Genomic DNA, 19,060 nt, shown 5'->3' on the forward strand with positions numbered 1-19,060 from the left:
CATGCATAGATAATACGGTTCCATGGACTTGCTGTGGGCCGTGGGAAGGCAGGGCAGGACCATGGATATGGGCATTGATGACAGACTGAATTAAATATTAAATATGTTTTTGTTTATTTTTATATGTATTTTTTCTGGTGCTGTAACCTATGTGTGTTGGTGTCTTTGTCTGGAGCAGAACTGTGAAAATGAATTTTCCCTCGGGGACAATATAAATCATAACTGAATCTAAATCTGAATCTGAGGCTCATTTATTTACTCTGTCATATAGTCATGGGTGGATTCTGTTCTTGCTGGTATTCTTCACTTTGATTGGTTCTTTATCAAAAATGTTGTGTGACTCAAAAGTCCTAAATCAAACAGACTCAAATATGTATGTATATAGCAATATGGCTGATAAATTAAAAGGGTGTGTTACTGTCATAATATTGAAAATTCCTTCAATAATCACACCTAGAAAATATGCTTTTGCTTTAGATGCAATACCAAGTGGTTTGTTTAGTGTTATTTGAGCTTACAAGTTACAAGTTTGTTTTGGACAGAAATCAAAGACTAAACTAAAAAGAAAAAAAAGTATATGAATGTACAAATTAAGGTAATATTTGATGCTAAGTTTTACTTTGATTTCAATGGGGTGGCTGTTAATATAATTTTAAATTAAACTCCTTGTAACTGTTGGAAAATGACATGCTTTGTCTCAATTCACACACTTCCATACTTACACTTAGCCTACTGTTTGGAGTGTGTGCATTCACACTTCACACCTATGGCAAAATGCAGAGTACAGGCGTACACATTGGCGTCGCACCTGTGGGGGATGAGGGTGTTTCAACCATAGACATATACACCTATACATGTACAGTATATATTTTACAGCAAGATGATTTAATAATTACCAAAGGATGATTAATTTGTCTGGCAGCTCATCTACATTTGCAGAAAGCCTGATTGCTGTAGGTACAAGGGATCCTCTATATCTCTCTGTCCTGCAGTGAAGAGAGAGGAGCCGTCCACCACCTCCGTTTTATCCTCCATCAGGGTGTTTTGAAGTTGATGATCTGAATTGTTCAGAATGGCCTTCAGTGCACATCCATGGGTGGGATGTACACATATTGTAAGTCTACTTTCTGAGTCTTCAATATATCACTCATGTTGGGCAGAGAGTTGACATTTCCCATGATGACTGACAGCAGAAAGGACCTATCTCCATTGTCGAGCCTTCACCATTGTACCAGCACGGCAACCACGATAACACCTCTTCACCTCAGCTGGAACAGGGTGGCATCCTCCAGACTTGAACAAACTCCTCTCCCCACAGAAGGTTCCATCAGTCATTGACAAAATATGACAGAAACATTAAAATAAAGCAAAGGTTGAGTAAAATCTTAGAGCTATGAAGTGCATGTTAGATGGATGACGAACTGGAATTTAATGCACTCATTCATTCACTCTTTTCTCTGTCATGTGTACTCATGGATGGATTCTTTCCTTTCTGGTATTTTTCATTTTGATTGGTTGTCTATCAAAAAAGTAGTGTAACACACAAAATAAAAACAAACTGTTTATCTAGCTACAGGTACATCAAGGCAGTTTATTATAAAAAAAATTAAAAAAAAAAAAACATTAATTAATAATAATAATTTAAAAAGAATCTGCAGTTTTAACAAGCTGTGCAAAACTCTATGTCTATGTCTAATCTTCAATTAATCATTTCAAGCAGCAGCACCAAACTGCCACAATTTGTATAGCAAAGATAAACATCTCCGTACAAATTATTCCTGCTTGGTCACAGCACTTTATGGACTCTATCTGACACGTTATCTGGTAAAACACAGAAATGCTGGGTGTGGAGCAACTCCTCCCTACACCTACATCTTCTTGGTAGACCCCACAGGCATAGATGTAGCCTACGTAGTTCCTTGTCAGCCTATGAAGTGTGAATCTGTTACAGAAATGAAAGCATAACTTAAAAATAAGCTAATGTGTAAAGAGGAATTGGAGGTGGGAGTAAAAACTAAAGCTTAACAAAGGTAAACTTTTGGCTGTTACAGGGATTGGTTCACAAATTATTTCAGTATATCATTTGACAAACTAATTATCAATAGACTTGAACCTCAGGGCCCCAAAACTACTCTGCTGTGTTAACCATGTTTGTTGTTTGGAGAGCCCTCTTATGGCCACCCTGACTAAAGTTTCACTTTCTTTTCCCCAGAAAGGACATCGCCTGGTTTATACTTCCCCCACTAGTATCTCGTAACTGCTGTTGTTGCACGTCCACGCGCAAAGGTCGATATGAGGTGAGGAAATAAGCATAATTATCTTTATGCAGTTTTTATGGACATAATTCATGAAGCTGATAAACTGAACAGGTGGAACCTGACGGTGACAAACCTGTGAGGGGATTAATGGTCTTAACCCACATAGCAAAAGGAGTCCGCCGCGGACCCGCCGCGGATGTAGCGCGGCTTCCGGAACGGACCCGCGAAACGGACCCGTATCGGAGTCCACTTGCTCTCTGTGACGGATCCGCAACGAAGGCGGATCGCGGACCCGTCCTGGATCCGCGCTGCATCCGGTCCGCATCCGCGATTTAAATCATACCTCCGCGGCGGGTCCGTTCGGGGCCCGCAAATCCGCCGCGGATCCGCAACAGACTCATAATAACCCTCTGGCCCGGATCCGTTTGGGACCCGCAACGGACTTATAAATTACCTCTGGCCCGGGTCCGTTCGGGACACGCAAATCCGCCGCGGATCCGAAACGGACGCAAAAAAAACCTCTGGCCCGGGTCCGTTTTGGACCCGTTCATCATTTTCAAAATCTCCATAAAATAGCTTAAACTAAAACTATAACTATGCCTAGCCTAGACTTCTACACCAAGCTTAAATCTGCATTGCCTTGCATTTTTAACCCAACACTATTGTCAATATACAGAAAAGGTTGAAGTCAAGACATCAATTAACTGTACAAAATGAGGCTACAACTTCAATGAAATGTGAAGCTAAAATATCAGAAAATGAATAACTGGTGAACGACAAGAAGTTCAATACAAATATTGTTTATTCTTTTAAAGTACATGCTACTGGGGTTCTCGCGTGGATGGAGGCGGGACACGTCTCCTCGCTGCACAATCTGCCACAAGGTGGATGGCGTGTTTGGTCACCTCGTCATCTGTGGCTGACCTGTCACTGTATTTTTTCTTACAGCACCTGTAATCAAACAGACAGATATATAGGGAGTCAAGGTCATACCATGTTTAATTTCGAGCAAAAAGAAAAAAAGACATCAAACGTTGAAAAAAAAAAAAAAAAAAACAGCTGATCGCTTATGTGACAGGGTGAGGGTAAATAAACACAGCTGATGTGAGCGCAGACCTGTCAAAATGCCCTGTCCTGCGTCAGGTGTAACTTAATATGAACGCAGCTCAAAGCGCCTCTCACGGTGACCAAGCTCAGATAAATACATTGGATCAGCTGTAGTTTATCGCGTGTCCTCCCGCATAAAGCCGCAATATACCGGAGCTCCTAAAAAAAACAAAAAAAAAAACGCTACGTGCGGCAGAGCTGAAAACAGCTGAGTTCTCCTCTACTACAGCTGAACAGCTGACATGTGGTCAAGACGTACAGAGACCTGTCACAGTGTCACCTAAACTTCAACCTCAGACTGTCTGCTTCCTAGATGATCACACAGGGAGAGCATGAATGTGTGATGAGTCCTGTATCAATGTTTAGGCTTATTCGTCAGTGCTTTATGTTGTCATGATAATTAATAGGCCTATATGCTGAGAAATAAGATTGTAAATAAAACAAATCCTACAGGGAAGACCAATTTATGTTTAACGAATCAAATATTGTTTTGGTCATAGTAACTGATAATAAATAGGCTATGTTTAATTCTCTCTCTCACACTTTGAGAGTTTGCGGTGCTGACGAATGTAGTCCGGTTAGTTGGCTGGGGTCACAAAAATAAAGCGTTTTACTTCTCAAAACAATATGCGTTCAAAAGAGTGATACATTTGCATCACAAAACCGTTGTCCACAAAAAGGTCAGACCTCACAATCGCTTGCTGCTATTTTCTCTCCCTCCGTATCACTGCGCGCTGCCGCCTCTAGGCGGCTGTGCGTGTTTCCATCAGCTGTTTCATGGAGTTTATTGCTCGGATAGTTCAAGTAAACATATCTGATTATGACACAAGTGATGAAGCCATCCCTTGTTTTAGCACAGAGCCAAGGGGAGACCTTTATGAACCTGATGTGATGCTGAACCTCATCAGATGGAGTTAGAACGGGCAGACACAGAGAGGAGGGACAGGGAAGCAACAAGCTGAAGTTAGACCACAACTGTAGCTGTGACAACAGGGTGACCGGGTGATGATCAGTAATGCAGCGCAGTCTGTGATGGAAGATCAGCCCGACAAATGTACACACTATCAGGACGATTATTTTTTCTTGCCGTTATAAAATAGCGAGCCTACACACCAGCCACGTCCACTCTGTTAGCTGGCTCAGCTGACCGGTGGTCAGATGGTGGTTAGATCTTCACATGTTGAACAAAGTGCATCCAAACACCAGGCTAAAGAAAGAACGAGGATCCTCTGACAGCTGCAGGTGAGCTACACGTCAGCTGGCTGCAGAGGAGTGCTGTTCTTTTTTTTTTTCCAGCAGCACCATCCTTGGAGGTGATGCACGCTGTCTGTCTGTATATTTGTTGGTCTGATCTTCCACCATGGACTGCGCTGCAACGATCACTCTTCTCTGCTCTAACCTCTTTCCTACAGTCTATGGAACTCCATCTGATGAGGTTCAGCATCACATCAGGTTCATAAAGCTCTCCCTTTAGCTCTGTGCTAAAACAAGTAGATAGATATCAAAAGACCCGAACTATCCCTTTAATGAAAAATAAACACACACTTTGATATTAAGATCACTACCATATTATCCTACAACTTAGCTGACTGTAAAGTAATTACAATGAGTAGATGTTTTAAAGTTTATATAAAATACGAAAGATAACATCTCAACATACTAAACCTAAGTAATAGCTACTTACCACATACTCTCTCAATAGATTCTCTGGGTCCTCATTCAGGTAAACGCAGAGGGTCTTTAGGACGCATTCTCTTCCCAGATCCACGTCGTCATCCTACGGCAGAAAAGCAGAGGCACAAGTTGTGTTGTTTGAGTTCATGTCTGTGAAAATTCTCATTTGTCCTGGTAAAAGGCATTTCTGTCTTGAAGACAATCAGTTGTTACACCCCCAACCCAGAGAATATATTTACTTCATCCATTGGTGCAATGATGCCCCCTATTTCTTTTTCATTACTGAGTAATTGTTTAAAAATAATATACATAAATGAAAAAAAAACAATAAACTCAGAAAACAACAAATGATTTAGTAATACTCACCACTACTGCAGAGCCTTTGACACAGCACCCTGAGACATGTCAAATATTGCACAGCAACTGAACACCCTTTACACTGCCACATTCACTAGAGAAAGAAAGACAAATGGAAATTGGTTTAGTTTGTGGTGCCATATTATTTTGTGTTGTAATGAAGACTGATTATTAGACATATCTCTCCAAAATAGTTTCAACAAAAAAAATGAACATTAGAATCTTAAAGGCAATAGGACTTGCAGTAATTATCTTTACTCACAATATTAAAAAAGGAATAATATCATAAAAGAAGGTCAGACAACAAATGTAGCCTACAGGGACATCGATCTGCATCACCTGTTACAACAGAGCTGCGCAAAAGAGAAAAAGTGATCGCCCCCGAGAGCATTGTAATCATATCGGTTAACAAGCGTTGGTTATCATCAGTCAGAAAAAAAATTCAAAATGTGCATCCCTAAAACCAACAAAAGCAATTGAATAGTAGGCTAATACTCACCACTACACAGCAGCACCCAGAGACATGTCAAATATTGGCCTAGCTGGAGGATTATCTGCACAGTAAAAATAGAAAAAATGTTGAAAAAAAGTCAAGTATGTAGGTGTGTAGACAACATAAACTCAAGGCAGGACATAGAAGACACAAAATAGCTAACTTTAGTTGACTTAAGCTTAGCAAAAATGACAGCCCTCATTATTTAAAAAAAAAAAGTTTTAAAAAAAAAAGAAAAGCTGTGTGCCCGCCCCTCCTCCCCAGCGAATTAAACATAGCCTATTTATGACCAAAACAATATCTGATTTTTGATTCATTAAACACAAATTATTGGTCTTTCCTGCTTGATTTACAATCTTGTTTCTCAGCATATATTAATCATCATAAAGCACTGACAAGCTTAAACATTAATATTGCCAGTGTGCATGGCATGTGTGAGTGTGTTTGTACTGCTGCTGTAACTTGTGAATTTCCCCGTCGTGGGATGAATAAAGGCAGAGGGAGTGCTGTTGTACTGTATATGTACAACAGCACCGTTAGCCGCTCGGCTAGCGAAAAGTCACGGAGAATTAAGACATGAGGAGCAAAGAGAGGCTTAAAAAAGTCATTCTAAACTCCGTACCGTTGGAGTTGGTTGCCCTCTTCATAAACATTACGGTGTTTTTTATTTTTTAAATAAAAGCCGAGCGGCTAACTAGCCGTTAGCGGCTAACTAGCCGTTAGCGGCTAACTAGCCGGCTAACTAGCCAACATAATGCTAACGGCTAGTTAGTTTTAAAGAAAAGAAAATAATTATTAAAAAAAAAAAAACACCGTAATGTGTATGAAGAGGGCGACTCGTAATTACTGGGAGTCGGAACACCGGGCATAGCCTACTTAAATCGAGGAAATGGGAGGTCGAGGTCGGAGAAATAGCAGCTAAGTTACATAAGTTACCGCTAGCATAGGCTAACGTTACACAGCATAACAGCTGCGATACATTAAAACAGATAGGCCATAACGTTACCAAATAACAATGTGTGTTTTTTTAGTCACACAACCACAACATATTCTCCCGAAATTGCTATCCCATTTTAAAACAAAATAGCTACAGACGTGCATCATCACATCTCAGCTAGAAGCTAACCTAGCCTGTTGCACAAAACTACAAAAGTTCTAACAGTGCTAATATCAAACAACGTCATTACAAGCATTGATATACATGACGATTAAAAACACAAAGGCCAATGTTTACTGTGAATGTCGCAATACATCAATAAATCAATAAACTTACTAGAGGCTTCAGCACAACCGTGTCCCAGCAAAGAAAGATGACTCCTCTAGTCTCGGCTCGGTGTGGACTACTGTGTTCGACCGTTACAGTAAAGGCGCGTCCGTGTCCACACGTCCGACACGGGTCCGTTCGGGATCCGCTGTTTGACGGTAGAATAACGGCTCTGCCTGGAGGCGGGGCTGATCCTCTAGGCGGCGGCCAAACGAATGTGACAGTCACGCGGGTTTGGTGACTTGAATGCGGATCCGCGTCGGAGTCTCCTGCTGTGTGGGAAGTTGACTACTGTAATTGACATTCAATTAGTTCTCTGCTATCGCGTTTACAGTCTATGGTTTACTACCAAGTTGTTTCAAGTTTTTCTAATTTTTTATTTATTATTGGAGCATGCTACGGAAGCCTAGAATATCCGTACTTGCAATTATTTTTCTGTAAATGCGTAAACAAAGATCGTTGTCGCGAGATAACAGCTGTCTGGAGATAACGAGACGCCCTCCCTATGCGCAGACTACGCGCTGTGCGTAGAGCCCCGCGATCCATGGGGCCACCTATTGCGCCAGGGTCTCCGCAAATGGCAACTTTGATGTTCACGGGCGCACCGATCTCGGTGATGCGCTCCAAGTCATCCCGACGGTATGGTGTTGAGCATAGACTATAGGGTGTTGAAATGCCTCATGCTGCTGCTCATGAGACGAGACAGTGGAGCGACTTCTTTGTGGGGGCTGACAAGTCGCCTGCACTTATTCATTATTCCATTTGTGTTTGTTGAGCTTATCTGCTTGTTTATAAGAGTTAAGACCCCCCTCCTCTAACATAGCCTACCCGAATGTGCTTAACAACCGCAGCAACAGGAGGAATCACTCACTCAGCTCGATTTTGACTATTATTAGAATTAGTTTACAGATGTTGAGTGTGACTTCATTTTAGATATGCAGCCTGTACGTCTAGTTGGCCTAGGCTATAACTTGCACTCCCGTGATTTTTGTTTTGTTTTGTTATGCTAGTCTACCAGTCTCGGTTTATATGGAAGTCGGGAAATTGGTCCAGTTTAGCTAATAGGACATGGGCTACTTTAGCTACGTAAACAAATCATTGAGATCAGCATGTTGACTGTTGTCCTGCAGACATGCAGGCTTTTTATACAGTCTAAAAAGGAACTGTAATTTAATTTAATTTATTTGATTTGTTATTACTGCAGGCACTTTGCACATGCACATACTGCCCTTTTATGGTGTTGAGCCCCTGCCCCTTTCATGTGTGTAAACATAATTCTGTGAGATGAAAAGGCACGCTTGTCATGTTGAAAGACGCTGTTAATAGTTTTTTTTTTGTAGGACATTCAGGTTGAAGTTACTTTTTTTTAAATTTTAATTTATAACTATTTGTGACTCAGATTTATTGATTGAATTTGGTTTGAAGCTATTTTTATTTGGTTTATTCTTAGTAATAAATGTTGTCAAATTAAATGGCATATCATTATACAGTCATTTTGTAACTACTGAGGTCAGCCAGGGGAGGGCCCCCAAATAAAATTTTGCTTAGGGCCCCAATTTGGCTAGGGGCTGACTATATGCTATTGTGTAAATTAGTGTTTATCACCTGATCTCAGTCGTCAGGATCCACAGCTGCACAAGATCTAAACATGACGAAATAACATTATATCCGCACAAAATCATTAATTTGTGGTCTAGAGATGAAGCAGTTAAAAAATATAATTTAACCTCTCGGGTAGCCTACTGTAAATCATATTTTTTGTCAGACTATGGTCATAAAGCAAATGCAAAAGATGGGAAGCTATGTTAAAGTTGGTTCCAGTGCTGTTTATGAATGTACTCTACAAGTGGGTGAAATGTTTTGTATTTCAGCGGCTGACTGACATGTTTTTGTTTCTAATGGGCAAGTTGGTAGTACCTCTAACTATTTACCTTAATGTCTTAAGGTCATACTGTACACAGAATGTTTCAAATACATTCAAGTTCATTTCTGCTTATCTGCTGCCCTGATGTGATGTATGTGATGGTTTTCCTCATCAGCTTTGGCAGCTCATTTTCTTTTGGAGGGGGAGGCTCTACGTTTGGTCAACCTGCAGGTTCAACCAGCTCAACAAACAAAACAAGCAGTGGTTTTGGATTCTCAAGTAAGTCACTGAACTGTTTCACTCCAAGATACTGATGAAGAGCACCTCTGACACGGAAAATGTGCCATAGTTCTTCCCCGTTGTTTGGATGCATGGTAAAACACAGTTCATCCAGTTTGACAGGATACGCAACTATGAACCAGTTTAACAAAAGTATGTTTTAAACCCATTTTACACAATTAACAAAATAAGAGGTATTTCACTCTTATTCATTTTTGACATACAGTGAGTTTACATTCAGCACCATGCAAACTGTAGAGAAGCAAGTCATTCAGAACCTCCACAAATGGTATATTTCTAAAACTCTCTAAAGCTATATATATCCTATGAGCTACAAAATTGTGTTCTTTATTTACATGATACCTGTTTTGTGTGGACAGTCTGTGGAGTGTGTTACTACATGTTTGATTAAACTTCAGCAGCTCTTAACTTTTCTTCTGCTGCAGGACCGCAGGACACTGAAGAAATGTGAGTGAAACTGATATCCTCTCCTGTTTATAAATTTTTAAATAATAGCTGGCTTTATTAGAGTCTCAGTTATATATGGAAAGCTTATTTTTCTCATACACATATATAAAATCTTCTCAGTGCGAGATCTTTAACCCAAGGACATTTAAAAATTAGTACATTTTAAATTTATGCTCCTTTGTTTTTATCTATTCTCTTCTTCTGATTTATGTGCTTTGTTTCCTTCATCAGCCCCAGAGGCGTAAATTTTCAAGCCGTTGGTGCTGCCACAGGTACAGGTGCCAGTGTCAGCTCAACAGATGAAACAGCAGCACAACCTTTTACTTTCACAGGTAAACGGCTCCACGGCTCCACACCAAATACACTGTAGTCTGGAAATGGATGTGTTCCCTGTATTATGTCATAATTCCACAGAATCAGAAAAATTCAATTTATCATTTCAATAGTCACATTGAATATAATGAACCTCACTGGTAAAAAAGAAAAAAAGGTTGCAAACACTGACTGTTTCATTAAATGTAAATTATCTTCAGAGCTTGAACGCACACTGGAATCTGAATGGAGAGATGTGGAGTGGACAGAGGAGTGAGTACAGCCGTAACATTTTAATAACTAGCAGTCATGTTAATGTCTGTGCATATTTTAATGAGAAAAGAAAACACGTTTTATACACTATAAATAGCATACACATCTTAAATTCATACCTACTGTAGGCAAAAGACAAGCTTGAAGAAGTCGGTCAGCTCCTACAAGCCCAGCTGTGAGGGGGTGACCCAGGCCAGGGTTCTCCTCCTGGGTCCAGTCGGGTCTGGAAAGTCCAGCTTCATCAGTTCGGTCCAGTCTGTGTTCACCGGGAGAGTCACTAACAGAGCCATGGTGGGCTCCTCCACCACCAGCTTCACCAAGAAGGTACATGTGGAGCAGAGGCATTTTGATGTGCACTTTAGGGCACCGTGCAATACAACTTGGTACCTTTGCACTCGTGCACTTTAGCACTTTATCTCTCAGAAACTCTTATGGTCCCCCTACCCATGGAAGTGTTTGTCAAAATGTCAATGTTTTATTTTGTTATAGTCGTCTTGTTATCTTCTTGTTGTCTGCATTATTATGTCGTCTATATTACTATGTGTATTGTCAAATTGTCACTCTACTACTGTTTTTTATGCTATGGGACTCCGGATGGAAATTAGCATTGCTGCTATAATCCGGCACATTTACATGCTTTTATATGTTCATTAATGTGCACTATCCCATCCAAATAAAAAAATAAAGTAAAGTAAATTTTACATTACATTGATTGAGAGACATCACCAAAGCTACTGATCCTTTTTGCTGAAATTAATTGTTGTTTCACTGAAAATGAGGTGACATTGAAAAGAGGCTTCACTGAACATATCCCTTTATTTATTCCTTTATATTATTTTATTGAGTATAAAGCCTGTAGGATGTGTCTCTACTTCTTCAACACAACTAAGAGTACTCATCTCATATAAAATTAAGATTAACATTCAGATGATTTCCACATCTAAGTGATTCTAAAGCTTCTCATGATCTGTGTCAAAACATTTAATTTGTCCAGTTGTCTTAACTGATGTGCTGTAACAACTGCGCTAGTTTGAAAACGATATTTTCAGGTCAAGATGTGTCAACAAAAAGCACAAAGTTTTTCCTCTGATCAGTAGGCAGGTTGCTCCAGCGCTTTCAGTGACATCCATGTTTTTGTTTTGCATCAGCTGCAGTCCTTCAACATCAGTGGTCAGAAGGGGGAGGATCCCACCAATCTCGTGCTGTGTGATGTCATGGGCCTGGGGGACGAAGAGATGACCGGACTCACCCTCTATGACATCCTGTCCATCATCAAAGGCCACGTGCCTGAGGGACACAAGGTACAGTACAGCAGGGGTTAGGGTTAGGGTTTTTATGTTGTGATCTCGGCGTGCTCCTGTATGTTTATTCTCGTCGTCAAATCACTGATGATTGAATCTCTTCACTTGCCTCCCCCAGTTCAGCCCAGATCAGCCAGTGAGATCAGAGACAGTGGGCTACGTGAAGAAGCCAACCCTTAAAGACAGAGTCCATTGTGTGGCCTTTGTGGTGGATGCCTCTAAAATCCTGACCTACCCCAAAGGCCTCAGGACCGCCTTCCAGCAGCTCCGGGAGCACATCAGTGATCTGGGTGAGAAAAGGACAAACTAGTGACGTGAAGAGGAGCTGTTGTCATTCCTTCTTGCAGTGAACTGCAGTACAATTTCAAAGTGTAACAATGAAATGCTGTTTTTCTGATAATGACAGGAAACCCTTAATGACCCCAGAGTGTACTGTGTGTGTGTGTTTCAGGTGTTCACCAGGTGGCTCTGCTGACCCACATTGACAAGATTGGTCCAGAAACAGCCAAAGACGTCTCCCAGGTTTACAAGAGCTGCGCAATTCAGGAGATGGTATGTTGAAATAAATCATATTGTTCATCAAAAATGTTCATGTTCTTTAATTGTTCTGTTCAGACTTCAGAGTAAAAGTAAAATGTAAATGTAAAGGAAGATAGAAACACCGGGTTCTGATTTCACCAATAAGCAGAATAATGTAGCAAACATAAATAAGTGATCAATGAAAGAAAGTGTTACAGAGTGTTTGTGTGTTTGCAGATGGATAAAGCTGGATCTCTGTTGGGGATGTCCACGTCCTACATTGTCCCGGTGAAGAACTATTCATCAGAGCTGAACCTGGATGTGAAAACTGATGTGCTACTTCTTAGTGCTGTCGACCACATCCTGCATTACGCTGATCTGTTTTTCCAGGATAATACACCACAGTGTGCAGGGTCAGTGACATACGGAGGCTTTGACCTACCTTAAAACATGGCTAAAAACAGAACAGTTGAAATGAAAATATGGGGAAGCCATGGAAACAACTAAACAGCAAGTAATTGATTATGTTTTTACTGGTATGTCCTTCCTAAAGGCGTGTTATGACAGGGTAATCACAGTCTTCGATCTGAGGCCCTATGGTCACACAATGGAGAGGGGAGCTTACTTGGAAAAAATCACATAGATGTTAGCCTTTCAAATGTGAAGACCATGTGTCATTAATAGATTTGTTTGTTTTCTTTCATATAACAATGATTTTATATTTCTCTCTTTTTCTCTCTTTTTTGGTTTGTTTAAAATTGTGATACACTAAAGTGTAATTCATAATAAAATCAAGGTTGTGTAAATTCTTGTTGATGAGTTATCTTCTCTTTGTATGAACTGGATATCATAAAGAACATAATTTTGTCCTTCAGTGTCCGTTATCTTCTGCATTTGGTAGAAATGTATTGTAACAAAAGTCCAGACTTGTACTTCTCATTAACAGACTTTAGGCTACATTGTCAAATCAGAGTATCACACTGATAGGCAGGGGCTCACATCATTTCTTTTTTCTTTTTTTTTCTCGAAAGTGCACATCCGGTTTTATTCTGAAGGAAACGTCATTAGTCCTCCGTAGACATGGTCGTAGTCTGCAGACTTTCTATTTCATTTCCTCAAAGTCCTAGCCTGACAAGCCAGACTACATCATTAAAATGTATATGTGACCTGCGGAGCAAGTATATTTGCTGCCGCTAGGGTGCGTCTAGATTTCTGCTATCAAAGTCCAGTCCATGGGCAGTTTACACTTGTCAGACCTACGTGAACGCAGCCAACCACCTCTCCTTGATCTTACAAGCAGAGAACAGGTAAGAAAGTTGATTGAATAAAGGTTTATCTTAAAATGTAAAAGTTGAGACTTTATATTTAATTTCTTCCAAATTGAGTCCACGCGGACAATTTCTGACAAAACCTTTTCAACATTTGTTAGACGAGAATGCCGATGCCGCAGAGAAGAGGTAACAGTTTATTGAAGGACTGTGTAACATTGTAAAAGAAGTAGGCAGTTACTTTTCAATGTTTTCTTCTTTTTGCGACCAAAGGTGTGTGTTTGATTCGCCCTGATTTTAATCTGGACTATTGACTAAGGGGCTTTGATACAATGAAAAGTTTTTGTATTTTACTCCTTTTAAGTGAACTTCATAACAGCAGCTAGAGGGCTAATTGTATGTTTTAACGAGATTTCAGCACTGGCTATTAACTAACTGCTTCTGCTGATCAGTTATTACTTTTCTTTTCTTTCTCATGTTCTGTAATCAGCCGTGATTTAATAGCAAGCATTCATGTCTATTTAGGAACCAAAGTGAGGAAGTTCATTGCTCATCCTCTACACAGCAGCAGACCACCTGTCCACCATGGACTCAAAGTTAACCAAGCACCATCAGAGATCTATCTGCTCCCAGCTGGGAAGAGTCAAACTACAGCTGCTGTACAAGGCCAGCGTCCATGGTTTCAATGCTGCAGCCTTCCACCAAAGATGTGACAACCAAGGTCCCACAGTGTCAGTGGGCTTCAACGCCTCAGGTTATGTGTTTGGAGGATACACCAAACAACCTTTCAGTCAGTCTGGTCAGTGGGTGCAGGATGACCAGGCCTTTCTTTTCACCTTCAGTGGAGAAAAGCTCGTCAAATATCCAGTCATCACCGCTGCTAATGCAGTGAATATGAATGCTAACTCTGGTCCACATTTTGGAAATGCATTGATTCTTGCCAATGGAAATCAAGCAGTGGTGCACAGCAACCCAGGACAACATTACAACTTCAATGCTGCAGAAATGCATGGCAACGACCTCACACTGACTGAGTGTGAAGTCTATCAAGTGGAAGGTAAGTTCTCCATAAATGATCAAATATTCATTTTTGTTGGCAGCAACCACCACAGAGAAGATAAGAACAGCTTTATAGTCAAAGATCATTGTTTGATAAAAAATGTTTTTTCCTTCTCAACAGAAACCACAGAACTTGAGATGCCGTGGAGAAATATAATCTGGGAATCAAAGTAAGATGTGCAAATTATTGAGTTCTACATGTCATTACAGGGTTCTTACGGATCCTTAAAAAGTCTTACAGTAAAAGGCATTGAATTCATTAATCTAAAAACAAGGCCTTAATTGGCATTAAAATGTCTTAAATCAAAGGACTTAAAAATGTTAACATTATGATTATAATTAGTCTCAAATCTCAAAATAATTGGTAACATTCTGACATAGAGAAGTTAGTGGCGGCCGTCACCGCTAAATTCCTTACCGCCACCAGCTCCCATATCAGCCCCCCCCTCCTCCAATCATTCATGTAGCAGTCACTTTACCTTGGACCACATAAGAAAGTGGGTAAAATTGTCCCTAACCCTATGTAATAGATGTGGTGACGTTTTTTTTTTGTTTTTTTTGCAATTGTGTTTATTGTGAAGTCGGTCTTAAATTTCATTTCAAGCGACATTAAAAACGTCTTAAAAAGTCTTAAATTTAAGTTGGCTTAAGCTGTAGGAACCCTGCATTAGATGCATTGGTTCTACAAGACATGAAGTAGGCTTTATAAGTAATTTGCACTAAGATGGGATCTGTAAAATCGTTTGCTATGTGTCTTATACTATATTAGTTTTAACTTCTTGGCAAATAAATAAATTAACCCTCATGGAGGTCAACTGGCTATGCCCAAAAACCTCTGTACACACCAGGCCAGAACAAATAAGATGAAAAAGTTTTTCTTTTATCTCTTCTTGTCTCTCCAGAAAGAGGTCGGAGCTGATGGAGAGTATTAAGACCTACAAACCCATCGTCAGCTCTGTGGCCCAGATTCGAGTTTTGCTCATTGGACCAGTCGGAGCTGGAAAGTCCAGCTTCTTCAATTCTGTCAACTCTGTATTCAGAGGCCACGTCACCAGCCAGGCCATCGCTGGCTGCTCTGCCACCAGCCTCACCACACAGGTCAGTTTCTGCTCCTGAGGAGGATTTTCTGTGTGGTGGTGGTGACTGACTTCAAGATGAATATTTTGTGGCCAACAGTTTCGCAGCTACTCTTTGAAAGCTGGACGAGATGGAAAACCTCTGCCGATCATCTTGTGTGATACCATGGGATTGGAGGAAAGCACAGGGGCGGGGCTGGATATAGATGACATCAGCAGCATCCTGAAAGGTCATCTGCCAGACCGTTACCAGGTACAACTTCCTGTGACATTGAGCAGGACATTGAATGTCTGAACCATTGGTTTGGCTGTTTACTAAAACTGCTCCTGTCTTTTTGTTGTTTTCTTCTGTTTGCGCAGTTCAATCCCTCTGCTCCTCTGCACTCTGAGGTTCCGGGCTATCGTGAGTCTCCAGGACTCAAGGAGAAGATCCACTGTGTGACTTATGTCATTGACGCCTCTAAGATCTCCATCATGCCGAAGAAGCTGGAGGAGAAGCTGGGAGCTATCCGCAGAAAGGTCAACTTAATGGGTCAGTGAAAAATGAGACACATTTCATTACAATGACCAGAATGTTGTGGTTTTAAGTGGATTAAAATTAGAAAGTTTGCTCTGCTCTGGTGTCTGCAGGCATCCCTCAGCTGGTCCTGGTCACTAAAGTAGATGAAGCCTGCCCTCTGGTGTCTGCAGATGTGAAGAGTGTGTATAAGAGCGGCTACATCAAGGAACTGGTGAGGATTTTACAATCTTACACAGAGAAAAATTCAGCAGATTGGTTTTTCTCAATTCTCAGGTATTAGTTTTACTCTCCAAATAATTATATTTTATACACAGTAAAAAACAAAAAGCTGTTTTAGATTATTTTCCTTAGTATCGGTTCTAGTCTGCACTTTTACTTCAGCAGACAGTGTTGTTATTGAGTAGGATGACAGATTGTGAAATCAGTGCATTGAATGTTTATCACATGACCTTTGATTAAATGTTTCAATTGACTTGTACTGGGAAGCCCTAATCAAAACAAAACAATTGACTTTTTCCAACACCTTCACCTTTTGAAAAAGCCCCATGCAAAAAAATGTTGTGACAGATTTCATTGGTCTTGAGAAACTATTATCTACTCACCTCATGTGAATCCTTCTGTGATCCAGTTGCAGGAGCTCAGCACTCGGCTCGGCGTGCCACTGTCCTGTGTTGTTCCCGTGAAGAACTACAGTGAAGAGCTGGAGTTGGACATGAGCTGTGATATCCTGCTGCTCAGCGCCGTCAACCAAATGCTTCGCTTCGCCGATAACTACTTTGATGAGATCAGTGACCAACTGAGCAAAGCTGAAATCAAGGAATAGGAAGTGTTAACAGCAGATGTTCTGTATATACTGTATCTTAACTTCATTTTCACTGTAGTACAATATTGAAGCGCAGGGAAGACTGGGGAAACTACACTAGTTTCATGTTATATGGATACCAGTGATTGATCCAAAATGGCTACCGTGCCAGTCATCATATCTTTGCTTTACTTGCTGCTGATTCACTTACATTTTTATTGCCATGTTTACCAAAAAAAATTAAATTAAAAAGAATCTGATATTAAATAACTGTGGCTTTGTATTGTCCATTTTTACAAACAGTTTGTCTCAAAGGGCTTTACACAGCATCATAACATCCTCTGCCTTTAGACCCTCACATCGACTGAGGAAAAACTCTGAACAAACCCTGAACAGGGAAGAAAGAGGAGAAACCTCAGAGTGAGCAACAGTGCAATAGATGTTATTTACAGAGTGTAGAGTTGAGTAATGCAGACAAATCAACTTTTTTTGTTTACTATGACTGTCATTTGTCATAGTAAACAATAGTGTCATAGTGTTTCCAGAATCAGGGCTCTAAAATTTTGTTGAGTTATCCTCTCTTTGTATGAACAGAGCTGGATCTCATGCAACAACCATAAAACCATACATAATTAACCAAAATAATTGTCCCTGACTGTCAATTTTCTTGGCTTCTGAACATTTTCTCCTGCATTTAGTAGAAATTCATTATATTTTTTACACCAGTCCAGACTTGTACTTCTCATTAACAGACTAGTTCTTTCAAATTACAGTGCCACTCTTTAACCGCTGGCAGGCATTGGCTCACATCAACAAAGAATTTTCTTCTTTTTCTTTTTTTCTTTTTAAGTGCAGGTATCCTGTTTTATTTTGAAGGAGCTGTCATTGTAGTCTGCAGACTTTGTTTCATTTCCTCGAAACTTCGAAAATTGAGTCCACGCGGGCAGTTCTGATGTCACCTTTTCAACATTTGTCAGACCTACGAGAAAGCCGACCACCTTACCTTAATCTTACACGCGGAGAAGAGGTACAGTAACAAAGTTGATTGAATAGGGACTTAAGTGTTAGATTGTAAAAGGCAGTGACTTTTCGATGTTTTCTTCTTTTTGCAACCAAAGGTGTGTGTTTGGTTCGGCCTGATTTAATTTGGACTATTGACTGGGAGCTTTGATACAGTGAAAAGTTTTTGTATTTTACTCTTTAAGTGAACATTTGTTGACAGCAGCGAGAGGGCTAATTGTATGTTTAAACGAGATTTCACTGACGATATTAATATAGGAATAAGAAGTAACTTCCTGTTTCTGCTGATCAATTCTTTGATGTTGTTTGTGGTGGTGCAGGTTTTCTTTTCTTTCTTATGTTCTGTAATCAGCCATGATTTAAAACTGCAACTTCCATGTGTTTTCATGTCTATTTAGAAACGTTGAGCAAACATTAGAAATGAATTGATCATCCTCTACACAGCAGCAGACCACCTGTCCACCATGAACTCAAAGTTAACCAGGAGCCATCAGAGATCTATCTGCTCCCAGCTGGGAAGAGTCAAACTAAAGCTGCTGTACAAGGCCAGCGTCCCTGGTTTCACTGCTGCAGCCTTCCACCAACGATGTGACAACCAAGGTCCCACAGTGTCTGTGGGCTTCAACACCTCAGGTTATGTGTTTGGAGGATACACCAAACAACCTTTCAGTCAGTCTGGTCAGTGGGTGCATGATGACCAGGCCTTTCTTTTCACCTTCAGTGGAAAAAGGCTCCTCAAGTATCTAGTCACTGGCCCTGCTAATGCAGTGCAAATAAATAAATAACATTTGCTAACATTTGCATTGATGCTAATATTTGACTTTAAATGTAGCTACCAGTCATGACATTTCTGTTGTCATGTTTACCAAGTGGAAGATACTATCCATCTTGCTCATCGTAGTCTGCACAGCATTAAATAACTGTGAGTCTGGCTTCTTGAGGATCTCCAGAGATCACCTCAGATCACCACAGATGAAGACCCAATAATGGTGAGCAGCTGGAGTCTTGAAGCTGCAACATAATCACAAGTTACTCAAAGTGATATACGGATGGATCCATGGACCACATAGTAATTGCTGTGGGCCGTGGGAAGGCGGGGCAGGACCATGGGCATTGATGACAGACTGAATTAAATATTAAATATGT

General features: G+C 40.4%; 2 protein-coding genes and 1 long non-coding RNA gene across 3 annotated transcripts; 2 read left to right on the forward strand and 1 right to left on the reverse strand.

The window, feature by feature from the left end:
* The first annotated feature begins 2,207 nt into the window (after positions 1 to 2,207).
* On the forward strand, positions 2,208 to 12,932 carry ifi44g (interferon induced protein 44g). The gene is made up of 10 exons (XM_085774754.1): positions 2,208 to 2,297; positions 9,193 to 9,296; positions 9,743 to 9,764; positions 9,996 to 10,096; positions 10,298 to 10,349; positions 10,478 to 10,673; positions 11,498 to 11,650; positions 11,769 to 11,940; positions 12,102 to 12,202; positions 12,407 to 12,932. The coding sequence occupies exons 1-10, from the start codon at positions 2,293 to 2,295 to the stop codon at positions 12,614 to 12,616; spliced, it is 1,116 nt and encodes a 371-aa protein (XP_085630880.1). The 5' UTR covers positions 2,208 to 2,292; the 3' UTR covers positions 12,617 to 12,932.
* LOC146988943 (uncharacterized) lies at positions 5,048 to 7,438 on the reverse strand. Its single transcript, XR_015035768.1, has 4 exons — positions 7,163 to 7,438; positions 5,896 to 5,950; positions 5,406 to 5,490; positions 5,048 to 5,142 (listed from the first exon to the last, which is right to left on the reverse strand). It is a non-coding gene; the product is annotated as an uncharacterized LOC146988943 (long non-coding RNA).
* Positions 12,933 to 13,981: 1,049 nt separating the features above from the next.
* LOC146988944 (interferon-induced protein 44-like) lies at positions 13,982 to 17,063 on the forward strand. Its single transcript, XM_085775436.1, has 7 exons — positions 13,982 to 14,494; positions 14,618 to 14,666; positions 15,399 to 15,594; positions 15,673 to 15,825; positions 15,933 to 16,104; positions 16,203 to 16,303; positions 16,721 to 17,063. Exons 1-7 carry the CDS (start codon positions 14,023 to 14,025, stop codon positions 16,913 to 16,915), a joined length of 1,338 nt encoding a protein of 445 aa, XP_085631562.1. The 5' UTR covers positions 13,982 to 14,022; the 3' UTR covers positions 16,916 to 17,063.
* Positions 17,064 to 19,060: the final 1,997 nt, after the last annotated feature.

The sequence above is a fragment of the Trachurus japonicus genome, chromosome 4 (genome assembly GCF_045865225.1).
Source record: "Trachurus japonicus isolate A0001 chromosome 4, Traja_1.0".
Taxonomy (NCBI): domain Eukaryota; kingdom Metazoa; phylum Chordata; class Actinopteri; order Carangiformes; family Carangidae; genus Trachurus; species Trachurus japonicus.

Bases quoted from the DNA above. Each gene is read 5' to 3' on its own strand.
- ifi44g (XM_085774754.1), top strand. The intron at 9,297-9,742 runs GTAAGTCACTGA...CTTCTGCTGCAG, and splicing joins CAGTGGTTTTGGATTCTCAA to GACCGCAGGACACTGAAGAA. The intron at 10,674-11,497 runs GTACATGTGGAG...GTTTTGCATCAG, and splicing joins CCACCAGCTTCACCAAGAAG to CTGCAGTCCTTCAACATCAG.
- LOC146988944 (XM_085775436.1), top strand. From the start codon at position 14,023: ATGGACTCAAAGTTAACCAAGCACCATCAGAGATCTATCTGCTCCCAG. The intron at 14,495-14,617 runs GTAAGTTCTCCA...CCTTCTCAACAG, and splicing joins TGAAGTCTATCAAGTGGAAG to AAACCACAGAACTTGAGATG. The intron at 14,667-15,398 runs GTAAGATGTGCA...TTGTCTCTCCAG, and splicing joins AATATAATCTGGGAATCAAA to AAAGAGGTCGGAGCTGATGG.